The sequence below is a fragment of the Phascolarctos cinereus genome, unplaced genomic scaffold, assembly GCF_003287225.1.
Source record: "Phascolarctos cinereus isolate Bilbo 61053 unplaced genomic scaffold, phaCin_HiC Scaffold_7;HRSCAF=346, whole genome shotgun sequence".
Taxonomy (NCBI): domain Eukaryota; kingdom Metazoa; phylum Chordata; class Mammalia; order Diprotodontia; family Phascolarctidae; genus Phascolarctos; species Phascolarctos cinereus.
The window spans coordinates 11,702,039-11,723,204 of record NW_027556180.1 but is presented as its reverse complement, the minus strand read 5'-3'; the positions used below and the strand labels follow the sequence as shown (position 1 = coordinate 11,723,204).

Here is a 21,166-nt window from a genome sequence, read left to right as displayed (position 1 = left end):
CCTTTTTCCAGTGCAGTGCCTGTTACCAGTGAGTGCTTAAGAAATGGGTGGATGGATAGTCAATAAGGGTTTATTAAGCACCCACTATGTGCCAGGCAAATGCATGAGATCTCATAGACTACAGGAAAGTTCCCATGGACCCAGTGATGTAGCCAACCAGATTAAAGAGACAAACAGGGAAACAGAGTCAGCTCTGCAGATTGACAGTTTATCCTGGGATGGCCCTGGGGCTGCCAATCCTCGAGGGAGTTTCATTCACTGTGTTTGAAACAAATCTCCCTCATGCAGTCTTGCCACTAAAACCTAACCCTGTTAGCAAACGAGAAAGGAAAAAAACAGTCTCGTGTCAGTGGCCAATTTGGCATCAGTCCGTTTGTTTTCATGTCTCTGCAGCCTTCGGAGAGGCCCCTGGGGAATCCTGAATCCCAGGCTGGGTCACGGTGGTTCCCCCCACCCCCATTAGTCATTTATTTTTGACTCATTCCTCTCCAGGGCCTCCAGACACAGTTTTCACCACCCCACCCTGACCCCCAGGGAGCCAAAAGACAAAGGCCTTCCAGTCAGGATCTTCCTGGTGTCTGAAGGCCCAGGCTGTTAAGAAGTTTGCTTCTAATCCAGGGGTCTGAGTTCAAAGGCAGAACCTCTACCTGCCCCAGAGGCAAGGACAGAGCACTGCAGGAAATGCTCTCCCCCTTTTTCTGGCCTGTGGCCAATGGTGCATCCATCCATCTTCTCTCTGTCATTAGGCCTCTGGGAAGTGCCTTCTGGAGTCAGCGTACAGGAAGAAAATCAGCTCTTGCAGGATGAGCTGTCGAGGCTCAAGGACCTCTTGGCCCAGACCCGGGCTGAAAGGGATGAGTTTGCCAGCAAACACCATGCGGTCAGTGAGAGGGTAAGAGAACAGTCCAACAGAAACCCATCGTCATTCACAGGGAAAGAGGTTGGGGAGGGTCAACTCTCTGTCTAACCACATCTTCTTTTGATTCCTAGACACACACAGCTTCAGTCTGGAAGAGACCTGAGAGGTCATTATTGTGATGATGATGATGATGATGATGATGATGATGATGATGATGGTGATGATGGATGAGGAAACTGAGGCACAGAGAGGGGGAGTGGCTTCCCTAAGGCCGCATGGCTAATTCATATCAGAGCTCAGCCCAGTTCTCCTAACGTTTAGCCTAATGTGCTGTCCATCACATCTCAATGTCCCCGTATCTTTTTGGAATATATTTTATTGATGCTTTGGTCTGTCTTCATATCACAATAATTGGGTGTTAGGAGGAAGGGCAAAAGCCTACCTCTCCCCTCTCTGGCTTGAGGCTGCCCTTGTGAGAAAGAAAAATCATTAAGCAAAATATGGCAGCCAGAGTTGGACTCTTACAAAGTTGATAAAACTTCATCCTAGTCATCTCTGACATAAGGATGGAGAAATATTTCATTATTATTTCTCTGGGACTCAAAATGTTTTTTCAATCATTGAACAGTTCACTTTTTTAAAAAATGGGTTTTTTTGACATTTTCTGTTTCTTCCATCACCATAGTATCCCATGTATCCTTCCTCTCCCCCTCTCCAAGAGCCATCCCATATAACAGTGTTTTTAGAGAGGAAAAAACCAGTCAGTACATTGGAAAAGTTCAAAAACTTGTGCAATATGTAACCCCTGTGGATCTCCCAGCTCCACCGAGGTGGGGGTTAGGGGTGTCCTCTCATCTCTCTTCATTCCAATCCTGTTTGATCTTTATAATTTTGGTGCATTCACTCTTGACTTTTTGATATGTTGTTGTTCCTTCCAATTACATTGTAGACACTGTGTATATTGTTTTCTTGACTTTGCTGACTCCACTCTGTATCAGTTCATGTAGATCTTTCCATGCTTCTATGTGTTCATCACATGTGTCATTTCTTTCATTACAGTCATATGCAATGACATTCATGTACCATAATTTGTTTAGCAATTATGGGCATCAACTTTGCTTCCAATTCTTAGCTACCACCAAAAAAAAGGGCTACTATAAATATTTTGGACTGTACGGGCACTTTTTCTTTCCAATGACTTTCTTGAGATATAAGCCCAGTAATGAAATCTCTGGTTCAAAGAATATGGATATTTTAGTCACCCTATTTGCATAATTCTAAATTGCTATCCAAAATAGCTGTACCCTTTCACAGCTTTGCTAACAATGTATCAGTGTGCCTATCTTTCCACAAACCCTCCAACATTGATTGTTACCAATTTTGGGGGTCATTTTTGCCCATTGGCAAAGTATGAGGTGAAATCTTAGGGTTGTTTTGATTTGCATATCACTTATTATTACAGATTTGGAGTAATTTTTCACATGGCTGTGAATACTTTTCCGTTCTTCTTTTGAGAATTGTTTATTCATGTCCTTTGACCATTTATCTATTGGGGGAAATGGCTGTTAGTCATACACACAAACACAAGCATACATATTTGTTTGTTTGTTGTGTATTTATTTTGGATACCAAACCCTTATTAAAGAAATTTGATACAAAGATATTTTCCCATTCAACCTTTTCCTTTCTTATACTAGGCACATTAAAGTTATCTGTGCTTTTAGGTAATCAAAGTTATCTGTTTTATCTTTTGTAGTTGCCTCTATCTCTTATTTAGTTAAGAATATATCTCTTAACCATAGCTATGAGAGGTATATAATCTCTTTCCTTCTAATCTTTTTATAGTGTTATCATTAATGTTAAACTCACGTATCCATTTCTAATGTATTGTGCAATGTGGTATAAGATGTTGGTCTAAGATTAATTTCTGGCAGACTGCTTTCCAGTTTTCCCAGCAGTTTTTTTTTTATCAGATAGGGAGCTTTCCCCTAGTTAACTTATGTTTTCAGCTTTTTCAAACACTGGGTTAATGAGTTCTATTGTTTCTGAATTTCCTTTGTCTAATCTACTCCACTGATCTACCTCACTATTCTTTAACTAGTATGGTTAAAGATGGTTTTGATGACTTCTATTTTATAATATAGTGTCAAGTCTGGAAGTGTTATTCCTCTTTTCATCTATACTTCTTTTCATCATTTCCCTTGACATTCTAGATCTTTTGTTTTTCCAAATGAATTTTGTTATTATTTTATCAAGCTGTATAAAGCATCCCCTTGGTAATTTGATTGGTATAGCATTAAAAGTATAAATTAATTTTAGTAGTATTGTCATTTTTATCATATTGGCACAGCCTAGCCATGAGCACTAAATATATCTCCAACTATTTAGGTCGTTCCTTATTTCTTTAAGGAATGCTTTATAATTGAGTCTGTACAAGTCTTTCATGTGCTTTGGGAGACTGATCTCCATATATATTAAGCATTTTGTAGTTATTTAAAATGGGATCTCCCTCTCTATTATTGCTTCTTGTGTTTTGTTATAATTATATAGAGATGCTGTTTTTTGGAGCATTTATTTTGTAACCAGCAATTTTACTGAAGCTATTAATGAGCTCATCTTTGCTGATTACCTGGGGTTTTCCAAGTAAACCATCAACTCCTCAACAAACAGGGGTGGTTTTATCTCCTCTTTACCTATCTTTATACTTTTAATTCCTTTCTCTCGTCATGTTGCTATTGCTAGCATCAAATAATAGTGAGGAGAGTAGGCATCCTTGTTTCACTCTCGTATTTACTGGAAAAAGTTCTAGTATATCCCCATTGCACATGATGTTTGCTTTTGACATTAGACAGATGTTCTTTACGATATTTTTAAGTCCCTCTATGCCTATACTTTGTAAGGTTTTTAGCACAAAAGTGTTATACTTTGTCAAAGGTTTTTTCTGCATCTATTGACATGATCATGTAGTTTGAGATGTTTGGGTTTTTCATATGATTAATTATGCTGATTGTTTTTCTAACATTGAACCATCCTCCCATCCCTGGTATAAACCCCATTTGATCATAATGAATAAGTTATTGGGGAAATTGCTATAGTCTGCTTCATGAGATATTGTTTAAAATCTTTGACTTATTGTCCATTAATGATAGTGGCCTACAGTTTTCTTTCTGCATTTTAGCTTTCCCTGGTTTAGGTTTTAGGACTATATTTTTCTCATAAAAGGATCCTGGCAGGTTCTTTCTCAATTTTTAAGAATAATTTGGTGGGGTAGCTAGTTGGTGCAGTGGATAGAGCACTGGCCCTGGATTCAGGGGACCTGAGTTCAAATCCGGTCTCAGACTCATAACACTTACTAGCTATGTGACCCTGGGCAAGTCACCGAATCCCATTGCCTTGCAAAAAAAAAAAAAAGAAGAAGAATTTGAGAATAATAAGATTCCCCCCCTCCCAGCTTGTTCTTTTTCCTTTTCTGAAATCAGGTTATTTAAGATGTTGATCCGGTCTTCTGACTGAATATTTTGTATTTTTGAAAGTATTCCTCTATTGCTTTTTTGTTCTTAATTTTTGTTCTGCATGATATATTCTAATTATTTTTTTTATTTCTTCTAGTTTTTGCTGTCATTTTACCTTGATCATTTGCTATTTTATTGATTTGGTATTATGCTCTCTCTTTTAAATCAGATTTTAAACCCTTAGGGTTATCAATTTTATCTCTTTTTAAAAATAGCTTTTAGTTTTATTTATCATTTCTATGTTTTTTTAATTTCTAATTTATCTATTTCCTCTCTAACTTTTAATATCTCCTCTTTGTGCTTATTTTAGGTTTATTTAGTTGCTGATTTTCTGATTTTTAAATGCACATTTAGTTCATCTCCTCTTTTTCTATTTTGTTGATGTATGATTGTAATAGTACCATTTTCCAGTTGAGGACTACTTTCGCTGCGTCCCAGAAATTTTGGTATATTGCTTCATCATTATTATTTTCTTAACATAGTTATTGTTTCTATTACTTGTTCTTTGACCCACTCATTATTGAAAATTTCATTGTTAAGTCTCCATTTGGGTCTATGTCTTTTGTTTCTGGTTCCTGAGCCAGTTTCTATTCTTATTGTATTATGGCCTATAAAGGATGTATTTCTATCTTTTTACATTTGTGTGCAAGGTCTCTGTGCCCTAGTACACAGTCAGTTTTTGTAAAGGTTTGTAACTGTACGTGGTGCAAAAATACGTATATTATTTTGCTGTCACATTTAGGAGAAGACTTTTAATTCTGGTTTCTCCAGAAATGTGTTATGCTCCACATTTTCCCTTTTATCTTTCTGTTAGACTTGTCCAAAACTGATAGAGGGATATTGAAGTCTGCTGTCACTGTTGTTCACCTACTTTTTGTGCCACATACAAAATAGTATGCCTCTTGTCTCTCCATTCACACACCCTAGAACGGGTCCTCATCACCCTTTGCCTGAGCTAGTGCACCAGCCTTCTAAGTGTCTCCCTGACCCCGGTGTTCCTCTGTTCCAACCCATCCCCCACTTGCTGCCAAGGTCGTTGTTCTAGAGCATAGGTCTAGCCGTGCCGACTCCCTGCTCCATATGTTCCAGTAATTCACTATCACCTCCACGATCAAATACACATTCCTCTACTTGGCATTTAAAATTCCGCGTCGCCTAGCCCCTTCCCACCATGATATCTTATTATAGTTTACTGCAGGCGGCTAGGTGCAGTGGGTTGAGCACGGGAAATCAGGAAGACTCATCTTCCTGAGTTCAAATCTGGCCTCCTCAGAAACTTCCTGGCTGTATGACCTTAGGCAAGTCACTTAACCCTGTGTGCCTCAGTTTCCTCACCTGTAAAATGAGCTGCAAAAATGGCCAACCACTCTAGTATCTTTGCCAAGAAAACCCCAAATAGGGTCATAAAGAGTTGGATGTGACTGAAACGACTCAACAACGACAACAACACACTTCACCGCCCTCCACATACTCTCTGAGCCAGCTACACCGGTTTCTTTTCAACTGCTCTAGTGTAACCCTCCACCTCTCCCTCTGCACTGGCTGATCTCCATGCCTGGCATGCTCTCTCTCTCTCTTCATCTCTGTATCCTCTTAGTGCCTCTGCCTTTCTTCAAGACTGTTCTTCTGGGGGGCAGCTAGGTGGCGCAGTGGATAGAGCACCGGCCCTGAAGTCAGGAGGACCTGAGTTCAAATCTGGCTTCAGACCAAACACTTGACACTTACTAGCTGTGTGACCCTGGGAAAGTCACTTAACCCCAATTGCCTAAAAACAAACAAACAAACAAACAAAAAGACTGTTCTTCTGCAGGAGGCTTTTCCTGGAACCCTAACTACTAATGCCTTCCCCTCTCAGATTACCATCCACCTCCTCTGGACCATGCACTGGGGAGTGGGACAGGGATGATGAAACTTCACAGGAGACTGAGAAGGACTGGTCTGAGAGGCAGGAGAAGGAACATGACAAGGCATTGCCACAAAAAAAAAAAAAGAGAAGAGAGAGAATGTAGATGAGGCTCAACCCTTGCCTGCAAAGGTGTAGAGGCAGGAGAAGGAGGCCATTCCTATCACACTCTGCCCTGGCCGCTCCTCTCTTTCCCTGGCTGTTGGAAATGGAAGGCTTAAGGCAACTGCAACCAAGAAAAACTGCTTCCCAGTTTGCCCTTCGATAGCTCAGGCATGCAAAACAAGCTGAGCCATCAGGCTGATTTTCACAGACTGCTGGCCACTTTCTGCAACTCGCCGGTACAGTGGGAAAGGATGGATGCCTACATTATGCCAGAAGGCTCCCATCTCTTAGAAGGTCGTGACACTGACCACGGGAAGACAGAGACTCCTACCCAGCAGAGAAGCGATTGTGAATGCTGCCCACTGGGCCTTTTCCTCCACCCTGCTCTTGGGAGCCATGAGTTTCTCTCTCTGAAGTCCTGAAAGCATCCCCGGCCAGACCCTCTGTCCTGCTCTTCTTATCCCAGATGGCTTCCCTTCTCCCAGGCATCTGCTAGGGGCTGCCAGGGACAATCTGGAGGGACCATCTGAAGGAAGGCCAGAAGGATGCCAACATTCTTTCTCTGGGGCTTGTCTTGGTCTCTGAGGGAAGGTATTGGACCCCCCTACCCAGAGTAGGAGCTCTTCTTCTTAGATGCAGTACTTTAGAAAGTCTAGGATAGCTGAAAATGGATATGAATCCAGGCACCCTTCTAAAGGAGTTTGTCTCTGGCAACATCTCCACCCTTCCTTTAGTACTTCATTTATCACATGTTTATTATGTGTCAGGCACTGTGCTTAGGTGCTAGGGATACAAATGTAAAAAAGAAAGAATAGAAAAGGAAAGGAAAGAAAAAACAAAAATAAAAATATCTGCTCTCAAAGAGAGATTATCTTCATGTTATAGCTGAGGAAACTGAGGCAGAAAGAGGTTAAGTGACTGCTCCAGATGGGGACCCCTGATTAGGAGAAACACTCCATGATTCTTGGAAGTCTCTTTGAGGAAAGATCTGATTTAGGGAGCTGAGATTACCATTTATCCTCTCCGCCCTCCCTACACATCCTCCTCCTCCTCCTCTCCTCCACGATGCCCTGGGTTTCTAGATTGTCTATGAAGGAATCCCGACCTCAGTTCCTGGTACCAAAGGTAGATCTTCCTGGCCCTGCAATAAAATATCACCCAGAGGAGGAGGATTTTGGGAACAGGGTCCTAGGGTAATGAAAGCCACAAGCATCTCACAAACAGATTACTAAGCTTGATGAGTCAGAGATCTGGACCCAAGAAGAGATGCACGGATGACTTCGGAGACCTGGCAACAGGGAAGACACATGGATGGATGGGAATTGGATTGGGAAATGCAGCGGGACTATAAGGATGCAATAGGTTTGTAGTGAATAGGCTTGGAGGTCAACTGTTGTCTAGGGAGAATGGACCATGAAGATGGATCTCAAATCTCTGACAGAACACAGCAGAGTGAAAAGAGGACTGGACTTGGCATCCAGAGATCTGGCATCAAATTCAGGCCCTTTCATTTGCCAGCTGTGTGACCACAGACAAGTCACTTGCCCAACCTCTGTGGACCCCAGAGACTTTCTCCATATTTTCACTCTCTGCCTCAAAGGGTGGTTTGAAGAAAAGAATTTTGTCCATCAAAAAAATCTTCCTATATAGTTGTGAGTGGTCATTGTTGTGACCCGGAATTTGTACGTGCATGACAATTCCTTTTTGTTCTTTGGACTACGACAGATAGAAACACCACCCAGAGCAACCCCTGCATTGGAAATGTGCTAATGAGGAAGCAAATGTTCTGCTGGAGATGTGGCAGTCATTGTGTGCGGGTTTAAATTGAATGGGTGCCAGCCCCAAAGAGCTAAGGTGACAATGACCAATGAGACTCAACACACATTTAGTAAACTCCTACTGTGTGCAAGGCATAGCACTAGCCCTGGGGGTACAAAGATGAAATGCTACCCCACCTCTAAACTCAAGGAACTTCCACTTTCCTGGGTAGAACCGTGGACACAGTGCGGAAATAAGAAGCTTTGCTATAATGGAGAGAACACTGGTTTTAGAGCCAGAGGACCTAGATTCAAATCCTGTCTCTGATACAATAAACATTCATTAAGCACCTACTATGTGCTATGTACTGTGCTAAGCACTGGGGATACAAAATGAACCAAAAGACAGCCCCAGTCTCAAAGAGTTTACGTTCTAATGGTGCTTACTAGCTATGTATCCTCAAACAGTTCAATAGCCTCTGGAGACCTTCCAGTTCTAGATCTAGAATCTTACATCACTTTATCTCTATGGACCTCAGTTTCCTTCTCTGTAAAATGGCCTCTGAGGTCCCTTAGCTTTAGCTCTAGGATTCCGTGATCTTAAAATAAGAGAATGTAGTGTGAGCAAAGGAGGACTCCAAACCATGTGCTCAAGGAGAATTGAGGAGGGAGAGGAAGTTCATTTTCTGCTGGGGGAAATCACGGGGGGCTTCATGCTAGAAGAAGTTCTTGAGCTGAGCTTTGAAAAAAAAAAGAGGATGCTAAAAGTTAGAGGTGAGGAGGCAGGGCCTTCCAGGCAGGGGGAAGCAGAATGCATATGGCAGGGGATGTAAGGCAGGAGGTATAAGGTCAAGGTCAGCTGCCAGCAGGGAGGTCAGTTTGGCTGAACAGAGTGGGGGAAAGAGAAGATGCCCAAGAATTGGGTGAAATGAGAGAGGACTGAGGAATTTGTATTGAACCCTAGAGGGTCCAGAGGGGACCCACTGAAGCTCTGTGAACGGGGGAATAGCATAGACAGTGCCTTTCCAGCTTACCTCTCCAGCCTCGGTATACAGTAGTCCCTTTCCTACACACTACTGTCCAGTCAGGCTATTGTGATTCTTCACAGATAGGTCTCATCTCCCTTCTCTGTGCATTTGCACCAGCTATCCCTCATGCCTAGAAGGTTCTCTACCTCCATCTCCGCTTCATAGAAGCCCATAGTGCCTTCAAGACACAAAACAAAGCACTGCCTTCTACAGAAAACTTCCCTGATAGGTTCTGTCCTCCTCCTCTCTCGTTCAGTTGTATCTGACTCTTCCTGACCCCATTTCACATTTAGTGGTTTGTCATTTCTTGCTCCAGCTCATTTGACAGATGAGGAAACTGAGACAAGCAGGGTTAAGGGACTTGCCCAGCGTCACACAGCTAATAAGAGTCTAAGGCCAAATTTGAACTCAGGAAGGTGAGCCTTCCTGGTTCCCAGCTCAGTGCTCTATCCACTATGCCATCTAGCTTCGCCAAGAAAGCCACAAATGGGGTCATGGAGAGTTGGACATGCCTGAAAATGACTGAACAACAACTTCCCAGTTAAAAAATGATCTCAATCACAGGCTTCAGTCTGGATCAATCGTAGGCTTTAGACTAAGCTTGAAAAGTCCTTGGGACTGAAGCGATGTTGCACGGGAATCTGCTCTGCTATGCTGAAGAAACCTGACGTCTATGAATGTTCGAGCTGGTTAGAACTGGGTCACTGAAGAAGCTGAAGCAAGCTTGGAATTCCAGCCAAAGCTCTTGAAGAAGAGCCACAAGGGACGAAGGAAGGGCTTCAGTTCCAGCCTCAACCCCCCACTTTGGCTAGATGAAGGCCTTGTGAGCTTCAACTGGGTCAGAGCATCTTGGACTTCCCATCTTCCCATCACACCCTAGCGGTATCCCCAGACCAGCTGATGGCAGGGTCTGCACGGAGAGCCAGAAGCAGATGGGACACGGACGCGGGACTCCACAAGGGGGCGCCTAGCAAAGAAGCCATCCTATGCCTATATACGTTTCTGAGGACCTGCAGCCAACAGGATCTGGGAATCATCCCTTCAATACGTGTGCCCACGTCCCCTTGGACTCTGCACTTGTGGAAGAGTCGGTAACTTTGGGAGACGTTTGCTACCAACCATCTCTGTGGAGACACCTCATTAAATACCTCTTTCTAAAAGTGCTAGGTGGTGCCATAGTGCATAAGTACAAGTCTAGAGTCAAGAAGACCTGAGTTCAAATTTGGTCTCTGTCACTTACTAGCCACTTGACCCTGGAAAAGTCATTTCACCCTGTTTGCCTCAGTTTCCTCATCTGTAACATGAGGTGGAGAAGGAAGTGGCAAACCGCTCCAGCATCTTTGCCAAGAAAACCCCAAATGGGGTCATGAAGAGTCAGACATAACTGAAAGAACTCAACAACAAAAGCTATTGAAGGCTGGGTAACTCAAATGATTCTCAGTTGATAACCTTGGGGCAGGGGCTCGAGCTCATGGCATTAGAGAATCCATCTCTGCCTCTCTGGGGATCCCTAGACTCCTGAGGGGAAGATCTAGGCTTGCTCTGGGACCTGAGATGGTTGGGACAAGGATCCTTAGAGCCTACATGAGCTACATTTATCTATGCACATTTCATCTTCCCTTGGCAAACTGTATGTTCCTTAAAAGTAGGCACTAATTCATTTCTGTCTCTGTAGCCTCAGCATCTAACATGTCTGACGCCTTGTAGGTGCTTAGTAAATGTTTGTTGATTCATTGATTGATTGATTGATTGCTTGCTTTGGGAAGAGTATTTTGGAATTTGGATTAAATATGGGAGAGATGGGAGGCGGGGACCAATTAGGGGTCTACTTACAATTGTCCAAGAAAAAAGGTGGTGGGGACCTAACAGAAGAGAAGTAATACTTCCATCATTGGGAGCCAACTAGGTCAGCCCAGAAGAGCATGTAGGGAGAGTAGAAGCAACAGCCCAGGATGGTCACTGGGTCCTGTGTCCTGCATCCTCACTGCCTCTCCCCAGAGAGGGCTCTTGGCTCTGGAGTCGGCTCTGCGTCTTCTCTCTGATTTGGGCAGCTCATTTCTAAGTATAGAATCACGGGATTTAGAACTAGAAAGGGCATTGTAGTTTACCTCATCCCCCATCCTTCTTTTACAGATAAAGAGATAAGCCTAGAGAAGGAAAGTAATATACCCAAACTCACATAGTGGTTCACACAGAAATTTGTTTTCAGTCTGTCCTGAAACTAAGTCTTAGACAGAAACTAGATAGGTATTCATAGGGAAGGTTCAGAAGCAGTTGAAAGGGCTTGCCAGAATCCTACACCAGGACACTTGGGTCAGTGATAGTGACCCTCTCCATGGGAGGAGCCCTGGCCCTGAAGTCAGAGGACCTGAGTTCAAATTCCATCCAGGACCCATAAGACCTGAGTGGCAGTTTCCTTGTCTGTAAAACGAGGGAGTGTAAAGGTCCCCGTGAACTCTCTTAAGCAAAGGAAGGCACAAAGAGTGATCCAGGAGTTGGGGAAGGAAATATAGATAACGAGTTTAGTCAGGTACAAGTTATCAGAAAAACAGGGAGAGGCTTACAGCTCAGTACCTGTCATTTTTACAGTATTTCTCTTCAACGCCTTATATAAAAACATGCATGTTACAGGACTTTCAATTGGTTTCCCTCTCAGCTCTTCAACATGAGGTTAATGGGTCCTGCCCTCCTTAGCTCTGTGACACTCCCAGCCCTGCCATTTTGGGGTCATTGAAAATGTCCATCTGTGGTTCAACAAATCCCCTCCCCCAACCCAGGACAAACCTCCTTGGCCTGGAAGATCTAGACTCTTTCCTCCCTCCAAAACTAGAACTGCCCCCCAAACTCATATCAACAAGCATTTATTAAATGCCCACTATGTGCCTGTGCTAAGTCCTGGGACCAGACCCCCAGTGGCTCCACAGCTGCCAGCTTGTATCACCCTCTCCCCCCCACTCCCAACATCTCCCCCTGGCTAAGCACACTTGTAACACACTCTTTTCTATAGCTCTGTCTAGCAATGGAGTGGCTCCCTAAAGAAGGTGGCTTGGAAGATTTCCATGGCACCAAGTCAGGGGATCCCAAAGCCAGAAAGGACCTTAGACACGTCATGTCGAGCCTTCCCTCACATTTTGTAGAGGAGGAAAGTGAGACCCAACTAGAAGTGTTTAGTCTAAAGAAAGACATAGTTGTGATCTGCAAGAATCTGAGGAACAGTCCTGCGGAAAGCAGGTTAGATTTTGTTCTGCCTAACATTAGAGGGCGGAATTGGAGCCGGGAGGGGACATTGCAAACACCTTCTCTTGGCCAGGCACTGTGCTAAGAGCTGGGGATACTCAGGAAGGTAAACACAGGGTCCCTGCCCTCAAGGAACCCTCGTTCTAATGGGGGAGGCAAGCTATGCAGCAACAGCACAGATGCAGGATGAATGGGAGGTGATCTCAGAGCAAGGCACCAACAGCGAATGAGGACGGGGAAAGGATCCCTGAAGAGTGTGGGACTTCAGCTCCACCTCCAAGGAGGCCAGTCTGGAAGGAGGCAAACATGGGGCTTCCTTCCTACTGATTAGAGTTAGGCACAAAGGACAAGGGCTGCCCTGGAAGGGGGTGGGCGGACTCCTTAATCAGCTTGGATGACCTTGGCAGAGGGTAGAAAGGGGAACGTTGGTCAGGTCTGGGCTAGATTCTTCCTTAGAGCCTAGAGATGGTCTCTCTTCCTCATAGATTAAGAGAACAGGGCTCGAGTTGTTCTTGTTACTGGCCCCAGAATGAGGGCCCAGTGTGCCCTGTAGCGAGGTACCCAGCCACACCTTCTGCTCATGCTGAGAAAAGCTCTCCTACGCACGCACGTGCTGCCCAATGCAGCAGCTCCTCCCCTCTCTTCCGCCAGGGTCAACGTTCTCACTCTTGCCCATCCGGGAAGCTGCTCTGTTCTCCATGGGTTGTTGAATCTTTCCTGTTTATCTGTGTGCCATCTCAGAGGGGGTGATTGAGCTATTAAACCAAAAAATCCTTGGGTTTTGAGATCACAGCCACACAGATTAATTTGTAATTTAGTAATGCTTCCGATTAATGCATTCACATACTTTCCACTCCCCTTCCAGTTGCTGGTGTTTCTGAATCATGGGTTGGCATATGAACAGCCGGAAAATGCCTCTGGCCATCCCTCGGCTACCAGGATGTCTCTGCTCTGGCAGCAATTTCTCATGAGGGTAAAAACAACAAGAAAATGGTACAACACAGCGTGGAGAACGTGCTCAGCCTCACTAGGAAAAGGGTTCTGCTGACACGGCCAGCACCTCACGGAGTGTTCTTCACCTGACTGGGGAATTCCATTCTTCTGCCTGCCCTACAGGCAGTGGGGACATGGTCTAGAATGAGCTGGCCTTGGCAGCAGGAAGGCCTGGGTTCAGAGCTTGCCTCAGAGGCTCCCTTGCTCTACGGGCAAATCTCTTCAATCTCTCCAAGTCTCTGTTTTGTCATCTATAAAATGGGATAATAATAACTATTGGAAGATCTAGATTTAGAACAAGAAGGGATCTCAAGATAGATCATCTAGCCCCATGTTCTCATCCTTTTGGAGATGAAGAACCAGAGGCCACAGAGGTTAAACTCCATACTCAAGGTCATATGGGTAAAAAGTCTCAAATTGGTTTGGGATGTGACCGACTGCCAATGTTCTGACTGCTGCACCAGCATCTCTCCACCCAGTTCTCCCTCTGACCCACTACCTAGAGGAGAATCAAATGAGAGAATGGAGGGAAAATAGCGTGTAAAATTTAACATACTCTTTGAAAAGAAACTATGTAACAGAGACCCAGTTCCACGTAAAATCTACTTTTCCTTGTACAGCAAAATGTTCATATTTGTTGCTTTTTAAAAAGGTTTTTTTTCTATTTGGTATTTTTTATTAATTTATTTTGATTTATCAGCAATCACTTCCATAAGGTTTTGAGTTTTAAATTTTCTCCCCCTCCCTCCCAGCTCCCTCCCCAAGACAGTGTGCAATCTGATATAGGCGATATATATACATTCCTATTAAACATATTTTCACATTAGTCATGTTGTAAGGAAGAATTAGAACCAATAGGAGGAACCATCAGAAAGAGGAAACAAAACAAAACAGAAGGAAAAAAGAGCAAATCGTCTGCTTCCATCTGCATTCAGACTCCATAGTTCTTTCTTTGGACGTGGATAGCATTTTCCATCATGAGACTTTTGGAGATGGCTTAGATCCTTGTATTGCTGAGAAGGGCTAAGTCTATCAATGTTAGTCATTGCATAATGTGGCTGTTACTATGTACAAGGTTCTCCTGGTTCTGCTCACTTCACTCAGCATCAGACCATACAAGTCTTTCCAGGTTTTTCTGAAGTCTGCCTGCTCATCATTTCTTATAGCACAATAATATTCCATTACATTCATATACCACAACTTGTTCAGCCATTCCCCAGTTGATGGGCATCCCCCCAATTTCCAATTCTTTGCCACTACAAAAAGAGCTGCTATAAATATTTTTGTACATGTGGGTCCTTTTTTCCATTTTTATGATCTCTTTGGGATACAGCCCTAGAAGTGCATGCACATTTTTATAGCCCTTTGGGCATAGTTCCAAACTGCTCTTCAAAATGGTTGGATCATTTCACAACTCCACCAACAATGCATTAGTGTTCCAATTTTCCCACATCTTCTCCAACATTTATCAAATTTTTGATTTTCCTGTTTTGTCATGTTGGCCAGTCTGATAGGTGTGATTGGTACCTCAGAGTTGTTTTGATTTGCATTTCTCTAATCTAGTGATTTAGAGCATTTTTTCATATGACTATAGATGGCTTTACTTTCTTCATCTGAGAACTGCCTGTTTATATCCTTTGACCATTTATCAATCGAGGAATGACTTGTATTATTATAAATTTTACTTAATTCCCTATTTTAGAAATGAGGCCCTTATCAGAGAGACAGGTTGTAAAAATTCTTTCCCAGTTTTCTGCTTCCCTCTTAATCTTGGTTGCATTGTCTTTGTGCAAAAACTTTTCAATTTAATGTAATCAAAATTATCCATTTTGCATTTCATAATATTCTTTACCTCCTGTTTGGTCATGAATTCCTCTGCTCTCCATAAATCTGACAGGTAAGCTATTCCTTGCTCTCCCAGTTTGTTTACAGTATCAGCCTTTATATCTATATCATGAACCCATTTTGACTTTATTGTGGTACATGGTGTGAGATTTGGGTCTATGCCTAGCTTCTGCCATACTCTTTTCCAGTTTTCCTAGCAGTTTTTGTCAAATAGTGAGTTCTTATTCTGGGTCTTTGGGTTAGCTGGGGTCTTTGGGTTTATCAAATAGTAGATTACTATAGTCACTGACTACTGTGTCTTGCATACCTAACCTATTCCACTGATCCACCACTCTATTTCTTAGCCAGTACCAAGCAGTTTTGACGATTGCTGCTTTGTAATACATTTAAGATCTGGAATGGCCAGGCCACCTTCCCCTGCACTTCTTTTCATTAGTTCCCTTGATATTCTGGACCTTTTGTTATTCAAATAAATCTTGTTATTATTTTTTCTAGCTCTATAAAAAATTTTTGGCAGTTTGGTATGGCACTAAATAAGTAAATTAGCTTAGTTAGAATTGTCATTTTTATTATATTAGCTCAGCCTACCCATAAGCAAAAAACTACCATGTAAAATTCGACATACTCTTTGAAAAAAACACTATGTAACAGAGACCCAGTTTCATATAAAATCCACTTTTCCTTATATAGCAAAATGTTCGTATTTGTTGATTTTTTTAAAGTTTACAATTAAAAAGAAAATTGAAAAAAAAATATATGAAGCACTTGACAAATTTTAATCATGCCATCACACATCTAGAGCTTCAGGGGCCTCAGATACTGTCTGGTCCAGCCCCCTCATTTTACAGATGAGGAAACTGAGGTCGGAGCAGTTAAGTGATTTGCCCAAGGTCACAGAGGTGACAATCGGTAAAGCCAGGATTTGAACTCAGGGGTTTTCTGACTCCAAATCCAGGGCTCTTTCTGCTGTACCACCCATTCAATTTCACCAGGAATTAGCGGTCTCAGTCACTCAGTGGATACTAACCCAAATCGCCTGGAATTATTTTACTTCCTGTACTCATTCATGTTTTTTCATCTTCATTCATTTTGGATGTGATTTCTCCTTTAGCAGTCCTAAATCAGCTGATTGTAGATTTTATCATGATAGATATAGAGGTATACAGGTACACAGAGGTACAGATATAGAGAGATATACATCTGTCACATAGAGAGAAATGTCTATATATGATCATTATAGACATTTCATATATATCTGTATATGAAATGTCTATATATGATCATTATAGACATTTCATATATATCTGTATACCCCCATACACTTGTTATAATAAAATCTACTAAACAAACACATGTGTATATTTAGATATGCAGACCTGGGAGACTGGCTGTGTGATACATATGTGTACGTATGCATATATCAATGTATATGTGACATATCACAGAGACACAGACATATATCTGAGGCCTGGTCTCACGGACCTAACGCTGCAGGAGCCAGGTCCAGCATCCTCACTGTACAGATGAGGACACTGAGGGCCAGCTGTCATGTCTCCCCCCGGCCATCATCCACGGGGGCACAAAGGGGTCCAGTGTCCGGTGCTCGGCCACTCTGGGGCCTCAAGAGTCGTGACCACCCTGCACTCTGCTGCAAGGACGTTAGCCTCACCTCTGGCTGCTGCCAGCCCTTGGAGATCTTCCCTGCCCATCCAGGCCCACAGGAAATGCCTGCTCTCTAATTCAATCGGTCACACACATTTCCACAGTCTGAGGCACATTTTCCTATGTGGGCTTCGCAGTGAGGGCAGCACTGCCCTCTTCCCAAATGACCAGGGATGTCTCCCCATCCCCCTCCCCAGCCTATCTGTCCCCCTGAGATGCCTGCAGCCTCGCCGGGATCTTGGGGGGATGCAGGGGTCTCCTCTGGCCCCTCTGCAGCCTCCAGCGTCCCCCTGGCAGATGGCATTCCTCAGCCCAGGCCGAGCAGGGTCTCTGCTTCTTTCAGCTGGACAGGGCACTGAGTGTGGAAGCTGGACAGCGGGAGGGAGAGAGCAGTCCCACAATCTGGGAAATGAAGCGCAGACTGGAGGGGGCCGAGAGGGCCAGCCAACGGAAGCTCCAGGACTACCAGGAGGGGCAGCAGCGACAGGCCCAGCTGGTCCAGAGGCTGCAGAGCAAGGTAAGAGTGGGAGCAGCCCCAACAGCGGCAGAACTACACGCCCACCTCCTCCCAGCATTTCCCAGAATCATTAAATGGCAGAATCAGAAGGGACTTCCCAGGTGATCTCCCCCTACCCCTTCATTATACAGTTGGGGAAACAGAGGCACAGATAGATGACTTGCCTGAGGTTCCACAGCAGAACTGGGGCTTGACCTGAATGAACAAAGGATATTTCACCCAGGCTTCAGGGAAGGGGGCCCTGGGGTCTTACCTAGCGCCTTGAATGCTGGCCTTGGAGCTAGCAGAGTTCTGGGGCTTGTTTGAGATACTTGGGCAGGAAAGGATAACTCTCTGGGCCTCAGTTTCTGCCCTTGTACAAAGAGGGGTTTGGATGGGACAGCCCCCAAGTCCTTCCAGCTGTAAACTGACCCGTGTTGCAGCTGCTGAGATCTCAGCTCTTGTCTTTAGATGAGGTTGATGGGGTATGCCCTTCAGGTGCCCTGAAGAGCCTGGCACTCCTGCTGGTGGGGCCTTCAGAGCCCCGAGCTGCCCCCTGAACCTCCCCACACACTCTTCCTTTGTCAGACTATAAGCTCCTTGAGGCCAGGGACTGCCTCATTTTTCTGTTTGTCATCCTCCAGCTCATCAGCACAGTGTTTGGCACATTTAAGTGCTTTCAAATACTTTAAATTCATTTTTTAGCCAGCCATTACAAACCAGCCAGAAGTTTCCACAGCAGCCTTCAGGCCTTCCTTTTTCATTCTACTTAGCCACCGATTCAGGGGGTTACAGTTTCTGAATGGGAGTACACAGATGAGCCCAAAGCCCCACCCCTGCTCCTCTCCCTCCTCCAACAGCACCGGACCAGCTCACCCCCCCCAATTGAGCCCCACTTTCCCCCTCCTCAGGGGTTTTGGGGGAGGGTGTGCTGGGGTGGTGGGAGTTACCATCGTGTAGGGCGAGGGCCAGAATCTCCAGTAGACAGGCCTTCCTCTCATCCAGCGCTACCTCCCCCCACCCAGAAGAACACTCCTCTGCATTGCACCCCCAGCTCTTCACAAAGTCTTCTCCCCAAACTCCCAACTCAGCAGAGTTTTCCCCAAACACCAGAATCCCTCATTGTGGCCTCTCCCCTCCCCCTGCCTGTCTCCCCCCTCCTCCTTGCTCTTTCCCCTCCCCACCTCAGGTACTGCAGTACAAACAGAAATGTGGGGAGCTGGAACAGCGACTGATGGAGAGAACGTCCGAATGTGAGCACCAGAAGATGATGGTCAGTGGGGGTGGGAGCCTCCTCTGTCCCCAGGGGCCCGGGGTGGAGCCTTCTCAGTCTGCTGCCTCTCCCCAGCCCATCCCCCATCTAGCCCTTCAGCCCGAATGAGTTTCCCTCTCTTATCACTGAGGCTTCAGGGTTACCTATGGACCTGTGTTAAACGGCAGCAGCAACAGCAAGGGGGCAGCTAGGTGGCACAATGGATAGAGCTCGGGCCTTGGAGTTAGGAGGACCTGAGTTCAAGTCAGACCTCAGACACTTGGCAACTACTAGCTGTGTGACCTTGGGCGAGTCATTTAACCCCGACTGTCTCACTAAAAAGCAAGAGAAAAAGTAGTAAGAGCAGCAGAAGCAGCAGAAGCAGCAGCAGCAGCAGCAGCAGCAGCAGCAGCAGCAGTAGTAGCAGCAGCTGATATTTAAGTCTATAAAGGACTTTCCATATATTGTCTCACCAGAGCCTTACAAAAACCCTGTGAGAGAGGAGGAGAGCCTACAGATGAGGAAACTAAGGCTCAGGCTGGCCCACCGTCACTCCTAACGTCTCCTTTTGTGCTGCAATGTCAGTGCGGAGGAATAGTCGGAAGGATGGGCTCAAACAGCTAGTGCGTGTCAGGGGCAGAATTTGAACCCAGGTCTTCCTTACTCCGAGGCTGACGCCCCTTCTCGCTCCCACTCTAGTACGTGGCCTGGCCCAGGTACGCGCTCCCTCCCGAGCAGGCTCGGCCTTAGAAGTCGGGATGAGCCCGGGGCGCGGAGCCCTTGGTTCAGTCGGTCACTTGCATGTCAGTCCCTCCAGGACAGAGCGTCTGTGTTTAATCATTCCCTTTTGGCAGCCGGCCTAACCCGGCGCAGTCCCCGTTACAAATCTCGCTCCCCGGGGCATTTCCGTACTGCGCGCCTGTTCTCACCAGCTGAAGCAGCCACATGGGCCTCTCTTAGATGCCTTCGCACAAGCTTCCTTGCAAGGATTTTAATAATATCTCACATAACAAAGAGAAAGCATCCCTGGGGGGATGCCGAGCCCCCTGACCCCGCAGGCGCGATTGCTGTAACTGAGGGGTGGCTTCCAAGTCACGTCTCTCTCCCCCTCTGACTATTCACTCTGTGTCTTTGGGGACACCCTGTAACTTCTCAGCACCTCAAATTCTGTGCCCCAGCAGATGAGAATCATCATTCCTGTGAAGACCCCTCTTCCCCCGCCAGCAGCGCCCCAGCGCTGGGGTAGCCAATGGCGACTAGGCATTTGCCCATTGGTGCTGGGATCACCCCACCGAGCAAAGCATCCAAACGGCCTCGGGGGGAATAGATGTTTCTAAATTAGAAATTCCAAAAATGTTTTTCTTTTAAGAGAAGAAACATGGTATAATGGGAATACCACTGTCTAGAGAGTCGCTGCTGTTTGATTATTGAAAAGCCATGTAACCTCTTTGATCCCCAAGTTTCCCATTATAAAGTGGGCATCAAATAGACTGAAGCCATCCCCTTCTAATTACTGGATCCTGTGCTTCTCTTAATGGACGATATGACCATCACGGTTTGCTTTGCTGCCATATCCTACCATTGACTTGGATTGAACTTGAAGGCCACTGAAACCCCCAGATCCTTTTCAGACAAAGAGCTTCTGGCCACACCTTCCCCTTCTGATACTCATGAAGTTGATCTTTTGAGCCCAAGTGTAAAATTCTACATTTGTCCTTTTCTGATCTCACTGAACCCAATCCCATCCAACGATCTAGCCTCTGGAGATCTTTTGGGATTCTGACTGTCATCCACCCATGAGCAGAAGCACTTGTGTAGACTGGAGGTTTCATGCTAGACTTGGTGCCCGGAAGACCTGGGTTGAAATACCACCTCTAACACTTACCGCATCACCCTGGGCAAGTCAGTGACCTCAATTTTGTACTCTGTGAAATGGAGATAATAATACCTATATCACTTACTTCACAGTCTTATTATGAGGTTTATCAGAGAAAATGGATGCAAGGCATTATATATACATTAGTTAATATCATTAATTCAAATAAACATCAGCCACAACATGTCCCTTTTTTACATGGCCCTTAATTAAAAGGCCTCCTGGACCCATAGCAGTACAGTGTTATCTGGCTGAGCTCTCAGAGGTATCTTTGGGAAACTGAGATAAATGTCTTGTGCTAACCTCCCCTCTGGCTGGGGAACCCTCCCTCCAGGCTCCAAAGCCCTTACTGTCACTGAGGATTCTGGGATGGTTGGCCATCATGCCACCCTCTCCTTTCCTCCATCCACCCCTCCCAGATGCAGACAAGGCTCGAGTCCGCAGAACGGCGGCTCCGCCAGTCAGAACATGAGTACAGCTCAGACTTGGATGAAGCCCTCACTCGATTGGAAGAAGAAGAGCAGAGGTGAGCCTCTGGCTGCTTGAGCAGGATCTGCAAGGGCCAGAGACACTTAGAGGCCACTGAGTACAACGCTGCCCCCCTCCCCAGACCCAGGAGGGGAACCAGCTCCCCCAGGTGG

General features: G+C 45.1%; 1 protein-coding gene across 1 annotated transcript in view; it reads left to right on the top strand.

Moving 5' to 3' along the window:
- The window catches only part of CROCC2 (ciliary rootlet coiled-coil, rootletin family member 2), a 106,861-nt gene that overhangs the window by 1,386 nt on the left and 84,309 nt on the right, over positions 1–21,166 (top strand). The window contains exons 3-4 of the mRNA XM_078147649.1: positions 747–892; positions 20,945–21,051. Coding sequence (XP_078003775.1) covers positions 747–892; positions 20,945–21,051 — 253 coding nt within the window. The remainder of the gene's footprint in view (positions 1–746; positions 893–20,944; positions 21,052–21,166) is intronic.